The 12536-nt window shown below is 46.1% G+C and overlaps 1 protein-coding gene across 1 annotated transcript; it reads right to left on the bottom strand.

The window, feature by feature from the left end:
- Positions 1 to 4309: 4309 nt before the first annotated feature.
- Positions 4310 to 7227, bottom strand: LOC103085074 (transmembrane emp24 domain-containing protein 9). Its single transcript, XM_082931284.1, is given in 5 exon segments — positions 4310 to 4459; positions 5399 to 5545; positions 5905 to 6030; positions 6776 to 6876; positions 7044 to 7227. Coding segments are annotated over 5 exon segments (708 nt in total).
- Between the last annotated feature and the right edge of the window lie 5309 nt (positions 7228 to 12536).

Here is a 12536-nt window from a genome sequence, read left to right as displayed (position 1 = left end):
GGGAAAGAGGTTTCATTCACTAGGTGTAGATCCACTATCAAGTGTTCTGGGTGAGAAGAGTTTTGGGGGTACATCTCAAGACTGAAGTGTGGGAGTCCTTTCCAATCTAAACGGCCAACTAGCTCTCCCCCACACCCCACCCCCATTCTACTCTAGTGGTAAGCTAAGGTCTGGGTCAACCTCACACCTAACACATGGGGCAGGCCACATTCAAGTACAGCTGCACCGGAAATGAACTAACGTTACGCCGGGAGTGCTTAGTCCGGGCGAGGCAGTGGCCAGCCAGGCAGAGCATAGAGCTTCTGTCTGGTGTATTCTTCTGGGCGACCAGCAGAGAAGGGGGAAGCACGAGGGAGGGAAGGAGGGTAGCGTCTGAGGCTACAGGGATGTGATGGGGGAGGCAGAGATCAGAGAGACGGAAGACAGACCCTCTGAAAGCAGGGACAGACAGAAAGACAGAGATCCACTGAGAGAGGTCAACGGAGTCAGAGACCGGCATGAAAATAGAGGCCAGTGGAAAAACACAGAGACCCATAATGAGAGAGGCTCGCATAGGGGGACAGAAACTCACAAAGGGAAGTCAACGGAGAAATACAGACCTGCTGAGTGACGGAGACTGGTAGAGACGGAGACCCACATAGAGACAAACAGAGACCCAAATACAGAGAGAGACCCACAAGGAGAACCACAGACCCTCAGAGAGCCCCACAGAGACGGAGACGCGACGGCCTCGGGCTCCTAGATTCCGCGGGGCGGCCCGGAAAGGATCGGCACCCGGGAGGACGGGGCCCGGGCCGGCCGCCGCCGCTCACCTGCCGTCCTCCCAGGGCAGCTGTGCCGTTTTCCTCCGGGAGGGGTAGAGATGATATTATCCAGCTCTCTTGCACAAGGGGAGACTGAAGCCCTTGGATGTTACCTGGTTTGCCCAAGATCACAAAGCTGGTTTGTGGCAGTGTGCCGTTTTCCTCCGGGAGGGGAACATCGTCGGGGGAGGCGGCGGCTCATGGGGCTCGAGCTCCCAGCCGGGCCGGCCCGGCCTCCCCGGCCTACGCGTCGCCTCCGCCTCCCGCCCCGCCCAAGCCCGTCCGCCCCGCCCCTCGGTCCACAGGGTCCGCCGCTCCGGCCGCGCCGTCTGCTCCCCGGAGCTGCGGCGTCAAAGGTTCCGCATCCAGAGGAACACGTGAGCGCTCCAAACGCCTGAACTGCTAACTGCTTTCCGGGGGCCGCTGAACATCCCGAGAAATTGAGGCCCCGGAGAGAGCTCAAGTCAGTGGGCTTGGACTGGATTTATAGACTCCAGACTTCCAAACCAGCGTTCTGGGATAATCTGCATCTTCCTCCTCTTCCCAAGGGAAGGCGTCTAAGTAGTCCTGCCGTCAACCCAAGTGCATTCTTTCTCCACAGCGAGCTTGGAGGGCGGCAGGGCCAAGCTCAGGGCTCAGTCTTGCGTTCAGCCTGATACCTCAAGTGACACCCCAAGGAGTAGTTAGGAGACAGGCACTAAAGGCAGATTGGCTGGATTTGAAACCTGACTCTGCCAGTTCGGCTGTGTTTTGGAGAACAGCCTGCTTCTGTTTCCTCATCTGAGTATATAAATGGTTCCTGATTTATATGGTTGCTGTGAGGATTAAAGAAGAAAATGCAAAAACTTGGTACAGTGATGGGCACAATAGTCAATGCTCTATAAATGGCAGCTATCATCCAGGAGAGGAGTACTTTGGTGGAGCTGAGAACTGAAGAAGGGAATAAGATTGACTTCCCATATCTGCCCTGTCACCATAAGAACTTAGGCCCCAGCTGGGCCAGCTTCCTACCTGGGAAAAGAGAGTGCCAGTTATTAGACTTGATCTCCTCTGTTCTTCCAGGCAAATTTTAAGTTTCCTAATAAATAACATCCATTGAGTTCTTACTTTGTGCCAGTCATTTTTCTAAATTCTTTACTACTGTTATCTCAATCTGTCCTTATGAGTATTGTACTTATTATGACCACTTTAAAGATGAGGGAACTGAAGCACAGAGAATTCAGAATGTAAGCCCAGGTAGTTTGGTTGCATAATCTATGGTCTCAACCACTCTGCTTCTGAGAGGACTTCACTATAGTAGGTAGGAAATTAATCATTCCCAGAAGCCCCCTTTCACCCAGCATACAATCCACCAGTCCCCTTCCTGCTAAGCTCTCCCAGGGCAGCGTACCTTATACCAGAACCTCGACAAATCCAGCCTAGATTTGGCTGATGACAAAGGCAAGGCTGAGCCCTGCAGAGACAGTCAGGTAAGGCCAAAGATGGAAACGGAGATGGGCCTGACCTGGAAAGCACAAGCCCATCTTAAGGGGATAGCTCCCATTCAGTCCAGCTAATTGTTGTCGCATCAGGATGAAGCCCCACTAGTATCAGATCTAAGTCAGGTTTCATGTAAAAATCCAAATTAACTTATTTTAAACTGTGACATCCACAATCATGTTGATAATTAGTACCCTTAATATGATGGGATGAGAACGGCACTTTCCTTTTGTGGTCTTTCAAAAACCCAGGACCCCAGTCTAATCATGAGAAAAACATCAGACCAATTGCAATTGAGGGAAATCTACAAAATGCCTGACCAGTATCCCTGAAAACTGTCAAGGTAATAAAGGAGGCAAGTCTGAGAAACTGTCACAGCCAAGAGGAGCCCAAGGAGACAACTAAATGTAACAATGGTATCTCCTAGATGGGCTCCTAGAACAAAAGTGACACTATGTAACAACTAAGGAAATCTGCATAAAGCATGGACTATCACTATTGATTCATTCATTTTAACATTAACAAATATACCATTCTACTGCATGATGTAAACTATCTTCACAATTTTTCTGCAATTCTAAAGCTGTTCTTAAAAGTTTTTTTTTTTTCCCCTAAATGTGGAGGTCTAAGTGGCAATATGAGCTCAGACTACATTCTCCTGACAGTTCAAGTAGTCCCCAAACTTGCCTCCCCACCCCATCTCCTTCTCACACACTGTTGGATTAACCTTCCTCAAGTTTATATTCAGGGTGTTCTAATACTCAAAATTTTGTTGAACACTGGGTAATATCCAAATCTCTTATCTGGCGTTCAAGGCTCTTCTAACTCTAACCAACTTTTCTTTCCAGCTTTCTCACAACCCCGCCCCCTCAACTCCAGGGGAAACAATGCCTATCTATCTGCATACCAGCTGTTTGCCTGTTTTCCTCAACCACCCCTGTCCTGCCTTCTTTCATCAGAATCCTTCCTCTCCTTCAAGGTCACTGCTGAGATCCCATGCTATTGGTTAAGTCCATCAGTATCCCCCTCCTGCCCCCAACTCAGGGATTCCTGTCCTTTCCACACCTGCAGCATTCCTCTGTTCAATGTGCAGTACCTTCACTAACTAGGCACTTCCTTGAAGCACCACAATTCTGTCCACCTTCTTTTCACTTGTTAGATGGTCTTGGGCAAAACCACCACCCACTGTCACTGGAGGGTATGGAGAGGATGAAAAATATGAAGTTCACAGGTGGGTACTCAGAATGTGAAGTGCTTTGCCCACTGGAAAAACTGACACTCCCTCAAGCACGTTGCAGTGCTATGCCCACTGACAGTAGAGTAACTTTACACTGGACAAGAAGTTAATTTTTTTTTAATTGGGAAACCAATGTAACAAACCTAAACTTATTGAAAATGAAATCAGTAACTAAGACTCTGCAGGCCCCATCCCCAACCAGCACCAAGGCCTCTATTTGGCCTAACCCCAGTTTCTCTAGTCCCCAAAAGAACAACCACGTGAAGAACCTGGGGTCCACCTCAGGGCTACCTTCCCACACTGCCAACTCCCTCTACCCCACCCTCAATTGACACACACACCCCGGATCAGCAGGCTGGGTCTAGGCCCAAGGAGGGAATAGTGAGGTTTCCTGGGTGGCAGGGAATCACGCCCCAACTTGGTCAAAATTCCAAGTTAGGAAAGGAAGGAAGACAGAAGGAAGACTTGGCTTGCCCACCCACTCCCCTCCCCCCAGTCATCCCAGACAATAGGCTCACATCCCTGATCAGTAACACTGTGATTCTGAGGTGTCAGTAGGGCTCCCAGTGGCTTCAGATTACTGCAAAGGGCCCAGGGGAGGGGGCAGGCATTTACCCTACCACCTGCTCAGTATTAGTCAGCCAAGCTGCTACCCTCAGCTTGTGCTGTGGCCCCTCTCCCCTGCAGACACCCTGGCTGGGGACCAGGCCTCCTGCCAGAGAGAAGTCAGTCCAGGAGGCCCTTGCTTCCCCAGCCAGGGAGGAAGGATGGCCTGGGAAGCCTGGGACGGCTACACCAGCTTCTTGGCTTCAAAGAAGCTCTTGAGGTGTCGCATCTGCCAGACGCCGATGGCTACGAGAATGAGGGTCTGCAGGATAGACCACCACAGCACCCTCTGGTTGGTGCTCTCGCTGGTCTGCCGGAAGCGTTCCTCTCGCCACTGTGGGAGGGGAGAAAGGAAGACGAGCCTGAGTTGGCTGGGCCCCACCTGGGGCCACTAGAACTGCTGGGTTCCCTCCCCGGAGGATGTCCCAGGGCCAACTAACTTTGCCCAGGTTCCAGTCAAGTGCCCGAAAAAAGCCACCCCACCTGGGAACTGTCTTCACCCTCACCAGCCAGATGACCTCAGGCAACCCACTCATTTCTCCTAGGTCTATTTGCTCATCTGTAAGGTACAGGCTTACCTGGTCCTACCCTGGTAAAGTGGCTATGGTATCACCCTATCAGACAGAGCTGTCCTGGAACGCTCAGAAGTGGACTTGCTCTGAGACCTCTGCCTGGGTCTCCCAAACTGCTCCTTGAATATTGTGTGCACAGGTTGCAAATTGGTGGTCCAGGGGCTGGATGGAGCCCACACATGTTTTTGTTGGCTCACACAAGTGTTTTGACAACATTTAAAACCCAGAATTTTTTACATAAAAAACCGGGACCTCTAAGTGCCTCTTAAAACCCTGGGCTAGCAATTCTGCAATGCTGCCCTCAGCTGACCACAGTAGCTGTTTCCATTTAGATAGGTCACTATTCTACCCGTCATTATGGTCACAGATCCATTCATGGTACCTGCCTGCCTCCTGGACACAGGTGAGATTAAAACCCTTGATCCCGGGAGCACTGAGAACCATGGAAATAACACCCAAGGTGTTGGTATCAATTCCTGCTCTGTCATTTTGTGTGTCTCCTAATAAGACAATGACGGCCCCTTAAGAGACTGCCTCCTCAATTAAAAGTAGTTAGTAATACCCATCCCACCTTTTAGACTTGCAATGCAGCACAGACATGTAAATCCCTTGGGTTCATAATAAATCTGACATGTGACTCCTGGCTAAGTCAGTGTGCAGCTTCTGGGAGGAAGCCCACTGCTCCTGGCTCAGCCACTCACCCGCTGGTAGTTCTGCTCTTTCTGGATCTGCTCTACTTGCTCCACCAGCTGTCGCACTCGTAGCTGCAACTCACTCAACTTGTCTTTCGCAGCAATTTCTGCATAGTCGTTGGCATGTTCACCTACCTGGATGTCCAGGTGAACTCTCTGGAGACAGACAGACAAGGAAGATAGGAGAATCAGGTAGCCCTGCTCTGTCTTCCTGCCAGGGCCTAACAGCTGGTCCTCCCACCTTTCTTCATTTGTTCATTTAGCCAACACTGACTGAGGCCTCCTCAGTGTCTGGCCCTATGGGGCTCTAGGCTCAAGGGCAAGAATAAGCCTTGGCTGATACTCTAACCAAAGCATATACAAAGAGCTCCGTAACCACACCCTGAATGTTCACTGGAAACCCAGCTGTATTAAGAGACAAAATCTGACATAGTCATCTCACACCTACAGTAGCACCAGTCCCCAGTCTTGACCAGGGGCTAGAGGCTGAAAGAGTCCAACATGGGTCCACTTACCAGCATGCCTCCAGCAAAAAGGGAGAACTTGGTGGAATTGGAGTGAAGACAGATCTGGTGCTCACCAGGGGTATGGGAGGTAAAGGTGAACCTGCCTTCAGAGCCATACTGCCGGGCCAGGATGACCTGGAGAGAAGGTACTTCAGTGAGTATTATGGTAGCAATAGGGCTGATGGTGTGTAAGGCTCTAAGTGCCTCAAAAGTTGACAAGCAGAGCCCTAGGCATCCCACAAAACTAAAAGCTCCAATGCTGCTTAGCAGCAGTTGCCAAAAACTTGCCTTCGAACTATCTGGAGAAGGGCCGAAGAGTCTGACATTAGGTTGGCATGTGACCACTCTTGGAAAGGGCTTTACTTTATTCATAGCTCATGCCCTTTTGCTGTCATTCTTTCAAATGAAAGGTGACAGTTGAACGGTTTTGAAGTTTTTTGGTTTGTTTGTTTTAATATCCTTATTTGTCAAATTAAAAGCTGCTCATTCTTTTTGGAAAGTATCCTGTTCGGTGAAATCCTAAAGTCTATATGTCATAGCTTTAGAGTCGACAAAACTCTTTGGTTTCTAGCACCACAATTAATCCACTCATCACATCTATAAGACAGATGAATTTCTATTTCACAGACCAAAGAAATGGCTCAGAGAAGGCAGCTGACTTAGCGGGTTCATGCAGCGGTCAGTAACAAGTTAAGAGAAGCAGCCGGCACTGAAAAAGCCCAAGGTTAGCCCGGAGTGAAAACCCAGGATCTTCCCACAACACCAACTGTTTTTACCAGTTTAGCAGATGCGCAAACTAGGAGGGGAAGTACCGGCGCCTGCTTGGTCTGGCGCTCAAGTTCAGAGCGGAGGGCTCAGCGGGGCTAAGGAGCCGACTCACCTTGTCCTCTGGGTCCTTAACCTCCACGAACATGCCAAGCCCGGGGGTGGCCGGTTGGTACTCCTCTCGCTGCTTGTCATACAACTGCGTCCGGTAGTTTCCTGGAAGCAAGCAGGGCGAGCCCAGTCAGAGGAACGCGAGGTGGCGCTGAGTTCGCGGTCGCCAGGGCACGCCGACGCCGCCTGCTCCCAGCTCTGAGGAGATGACCCTCCCGCAACCCCGCCCCAAGACCGCGGTCTTGTTGAAAACTCTCTCCCTTCCCTCGTACCTATAACCATGGTCTCATCCGGAATCTCCTCAATAAAGCACTTCTTTTCCGTCTCCCCGATGTGGAAGTAAAGCGCGCCTCAGCGAGCCGCAAACCACAGCAGTAGCAGGAGGGCCCGAAAGACCCTACCCAACCGGGCTCCGGGGCAGAGCCCAAAAACCCGCACGCCCCGCTGTGCAGCCATCTTACCCCACTTGCCCGCGCAGCAGCAGCCGGCCCTGCCACGTAGCCCTGCCGCCGCCGCGCAGCCTGCCGGGACAGCGAGTTCCGCCGGGCGGACTACAAGTCCCAGATGCCCCGAGGCCGTGGCGCGGCGGTACCTGATTGGGGCGCCGCTTCTACCTAGGATTGAATTGGGGACGCAGAATTGAGAAATTCTTTCCGTTGACCCTCGTCGCGGCCCAGTGACTGGTATTGATTATCAATTTTTTACAGATCATGAAACACGCAGTTTGAGTCGCGAAGCGAATTATTATCTGGGACAGGATTCGAACTAGGATCCTTGACTTCCCTCGGCATAGCATCTGCCCCTCGGTTTGCTTCTGTTTTTAAAAATAGATTTTTGAAAGAAATGACACAAACAATCCATGAATTTATCTTCGAAAATGTTTCAAATACTAAAAAAGAAGAAGAAGAAGAAAAAACAAGAAACAGCAGCGGTAGCAGCCGCCGCCGCCGCCGCCACGGAACCCCTTTGCCATGTCTTTGTCCCCGAAACGCCGTCCACTAGTCTGTGTGCTTCCAGGCATCCTACCTCCGCCCCCCGTCCCCCTCCGCCACTCCCCCCCGCTACTCATCCACGCCAGCTTTGCTGTCAGATACCAGCCTTGACGGCTCGTCTCTGAACCGGTGTTCAGTGCCCCAGTGGCAGGCTGGTAACGGAGTATTGGTGGGGGTCTTGGGGCGGAACTGCGCGTTTTGGAGAGCTCAGGGTCAGATCAGCAGAGATCTGCCTTTCGTGAATTGTATCCAAATTTCAGTGTATTTGGGCAGCTCTTCTTCGGAGTTAGCAGTTTATGATTGTGCTACCTCAAGACTTCATAGAAGCTTCAGTTTTCTCTTTATTTTGAGTTCTCTTTGTTGTTTCATTTGTCCCTAGGGAGGGGAGGTTAGTGGGAATGTGTTTAGCTTTCTCCCTCATTGGAAAGTCTTTACCTTATTTTTCTTAACAGTAATAGAATTCCATAAAATGAATGTACCTTATTTTTTTTAACCATAACTCTGATGAAAGTGGTTAAGATTTCTATCCCCCTAATTATTTGCTCTTACAAATAACGCTGCAGTAAAATTTCTTGTTCATTTTCTAAAAACCATTGCTGTAGAACATAGTTTTGTTGATAAGAGATCACAAAATTGTCCTCCCCAAAACTTTGTACCATATTACAACCTCACCAACAGTGTGTTGGAGTGCTTACTTCCTCACACCCTGGTCAAATGTTCTTAACCTTTTAAATATTTGCAATATCAGTGGATGAAAAATAGTATTTCACTATCCTTTAATTTCTATTTCCTTGAGGACTGAACATTTTTTTATTGGTCATTTGTTTTCTTCTATGAATTGCTGGTTGTGTTTTTCTTTGTGCTATTATAACTACATACTATATTACTGCTGTTGTAACCACCAGTCAGAATTAACAAATAATTACAGAATTAATAAATGATAACATTTTATGATAATACTTTCAGGTATTTTTAAAATTAAACATTTTATACTGAGATAATTGTCGTGGTCCAAACGCGGGTTGGAAAAGAATTTCCAGACACAAGGCAGAATGTAAAGAACATAGAATTTATTAGAGGGAAGGGTCACTGCCAGAAGAGTGGGCCGACTTCCTAGTAGTCTGGGAGAGTTGAGCCCGAACATGCTATTGATCAGTTTTTAGAGCCAGAAAACAAAGGAATGGTCCGAGGTGAAAATTTCATTTACTGATTAGTCGAGGCAGATATACCTTCCTTCTATAGAGGGGGAGTGGGACAGGGCATATGCCTTTCCTTATTTGGGACAGGTCCCATTGCCCAGGTGGGCATCACCCAGGTGGGCTCAGGAATTTCATAACCATCGCAACATAGTGGGGAGGGCAATTAAGAGTCCGGTAGGGGGTGTAACCCTGAAACTTTTTCAGCCAGGGTTGTCCTTTGTCCTTGAAGCACCATTGTCCTTGGAGCACCACAATAATTATAGATTAACATGAAGCTGTAAGAAATAACTAAAGGAGATCCACAGTGCCCATTATTCAGTTTCCCCCAATGGTACCATCTTGCCCAAGTATAATACAATATCACAACCAGAATATTGACATTGATACAGTTAAGACACAGAACACTTCCATCACCACAAGGATACTTCATGTTGTCCTCTTATAGCCACACCCACTTCCCTACTCCCTTATCCCCTCTGTAACCCCAGACAACCACTAATCTGTGTTTTCCATTTCTATAACTTTGTCATTTCAAGAATGTTATATAAACTGAATCATACAGTATGTAACCTTCTGCAATTGGCTTTTTTCACTCAGAATAATTCTCTGGAGATTTATTCATTTTATTGCATATTCCAACTGTTAGTTTCTTTTTATAGTAAAAAAAATAACCATTACACACAATGTATAAAGATATAATTTTGTAACATCAACAATTGAAAGGGGTGAGAACAAATCTGTGAAAGGAGCAGAGTTTTTATGTGTTATTGAAGGTAAACTGATAAATTCAAATTAGAGTTTTAACTTTAGGATGTTAAATGTAATCTCCATGGTAACCACAAAAAAATTAGCTAAAGAATATACACAAGGGACTACCCTGGCCGTCCAGTGGTTAAGACTCTGTGCTGCCACTGTAGGGGGCATGGGTTCGATCTCTGGTCGGGTAACTAAGATCCTGCATGCCGTGAGGCATGGCTAAAAATAATAATAATATACACAAAAGGAAATGAGAAAGGAATTTAAATGTTTCACTACAAAAACTAATGCAAAAGAAATAAATGCAGGAAATTAGGGGCAAAAACCTATAAGGGAAATGGAAAAAAATAGCAAAATGACAGAAGTAAGTTCCTCCTTATAAGTAATTACTTTAAATGTAATTTATTAAATGTAAATAGATTAAACTCTCCAGTCAAAAGACAAAGATTGGGGCTTCCCTGGTGGCGCAGTGGTTGAGAGTCCACCTGCTGATGCAGGGGACACGGGTTCGTGCCCCGGTCTGGGAAGATCCCACATGCCACGAAGCGGCTGGGCCCGTGAGCCATGGCCACTGAGCCTGCGTGTCCAGAGCCTGTGCTCCGCAACGGGAGAGGGCACAACAGTGAGAGGCCCGCATATCGCAAAAAAACCCAAAAAAGACAAAGATTGGCAAATTGGGTAAAAACCACAATCCAACTATATGCAGTCTGCAAGAGACTCATTTTACTGTATTTTATTTTACTTTTTTATTTTATTGGAAAAACATTATATTTTGGAAGAACTCACTACTTAAGGTGACAGAATTCCACAATCAAATTACATGAAAATATACATTGCAATTTCTTTGTACAATAGGTGAGAAAAATCTGCAGTACAGAAGAATAGAGGCAAAGAAATACGAAGGGCTAAGGAGAAGGCTATGAGGGTAAACAGAATTTTTAATAGCAAACCCAGAAGTTAAGTAGAAAGCCTGTAGCTGTGCATGCTTTATTCATCCAAACTTCACATTAGGTAACTGAAGGACAAAAATAAAACCCAATTTTGTATTGTTTGGGGTAAATTTCAATAATTTTAATCTGAATTGAATTCAGAACCAACTCTTTTTAGTTCTTGGGGATCATGACTGAATTCAAGAGCTCTCAACAATGAAAAAATGTTATTCCTATATCCAATCCAAGAGATGAGTGCAAGTATAATACAAAAGAAACAAAGCACCTAGTGATGACCATTCCTCTGAAGTCATCATTAAAAATCAAGTAGTTGCTTATTGAGTATTTTGGTATTTGAACTAAATGATTTGAAAACTTCCTGGCAGACAGAAGAGATAAAAGCAAAGGGGAGGGGACTTCTCTGGTGGCACAGTGGTTAAGAATCCACCTGCCAATGCAGGGCACACGGGATCAATCCCTGATCCAGGAAGATCCCACATGTCACAGAGCAATTAAGCCCCTGCACCACAACTACTGAGCCCATGTGCCGCAACTATTGAAGCCCTCACGCCTAGAGCCCGTGCTCTGCAACAAGAGAAGACAGCACAATGAGAAGCCCACACACCACAACAAAGAGTAGCCCCGCTCACCACAACTAGAGAAAGCCCATGCACAGCAATGAAGAACCAATGCAGGCAAAAACTAAATTAATTAATTAATAATAAATTCCATTTACAATAGTATTTTAAAAAGCCTTAGGAATAAACTTAACCGAGGAGGTGAAAGACTTGTACCATGAAAACTGCAAAAAATTTCTGAAAGAAATTGTAGAAGACATAAATAAATAGAAAGACATCCCATGTTCATGGATTGGAAGAATAAATATTTTTATGATGTTGTTACTACCCAAAGCAAGCTACAGATTTAATGCAATCCCTATCAAAATCCCAATGATTTATTTTTGCACAAATAGAGAAACCCATCCTAAAATTCATATGGAATATCAAGGGACCCAAAATAGGCAAAACAATCTTGAAAAAGAAGAATCAAGTTCTTGATTTCAAAACTTACTACAAAGCTACAGTAATCAAAACAGTGTGGTACTGGCATAAAGTACAGACATGTAGGTCAATGGAACCAAATAGAGAGTGCAGAAATAAACCCTCACATATATGGTCAAATGATTTTCAACAAGGGTGCCAAGACCACTCAGTCTTCAAAAAATGGTGGGAAAATTGGTTATCCACATACAAAAGAATGAAGTTTAACCCTTATCACCATATACAAAATTCGCTCAAAATGGATTCATGACCTAAATATAAGGCCTAAAACTATAAAACCCTTAGAAGAAAACATAGGGCAAGAGCTTCATGACATTGGATTTGGCAATTGTGTTTTGGATATGACACCAAAGGCACAAGAAACAAAAGAAAAAATAGACAAATTGGACTTTATGAATAAATTTTTTAAATGTGCATCAAAGGAAACGATCAACAAAGTAAAAAGGCAACCCACGGAATGGGAGAAAATATTTGCAAATCATATATTAGACAGGGGATTAATATCTAGAATATATAGAGAACCCCTAAAACTTAACAACAACAACAAAACAAACAACTCAATTCGAAAATAGTAAAGGACTTGAATAGACATTTCTCCAAAAAGATATACAAACCGTCAATAAGCATAAGAAAAGATTCTCAACATAACTAATTATCAAGGAAATGCAAACCAAAACTACAGTGAGATAGTACTTCACATCCATTAGGATGACTAGTACCAAAAAGCAGAAAACGAATGTTGAAAGGATGTAGAGAAATTGGAACCCCTGTGCACTGCTGATGGGAATGTAAAATGGTACAGCTGTTGTGGAGAACAGTATGGTGGTT

The sequence above is a fragment of the Lipotes vexillifer genome, unplaced genomic scaffold (genome assembly GCF_000442215.2).
Source record: "Lipotes vexillifer unplaced genomic scaffold, Lipotes_vexillifer_v1.1 scaffold514, whole genome shotgun sequence".
NCBI lineage: Eukaryota > Metazoa > Chordata > Mammalia > Artiodactyla > Lipotidae > Lipotes > Lipotes vexillifer.
This window is presented reverse-complemented; position numbering and strand designations above follow the sequence as displayed.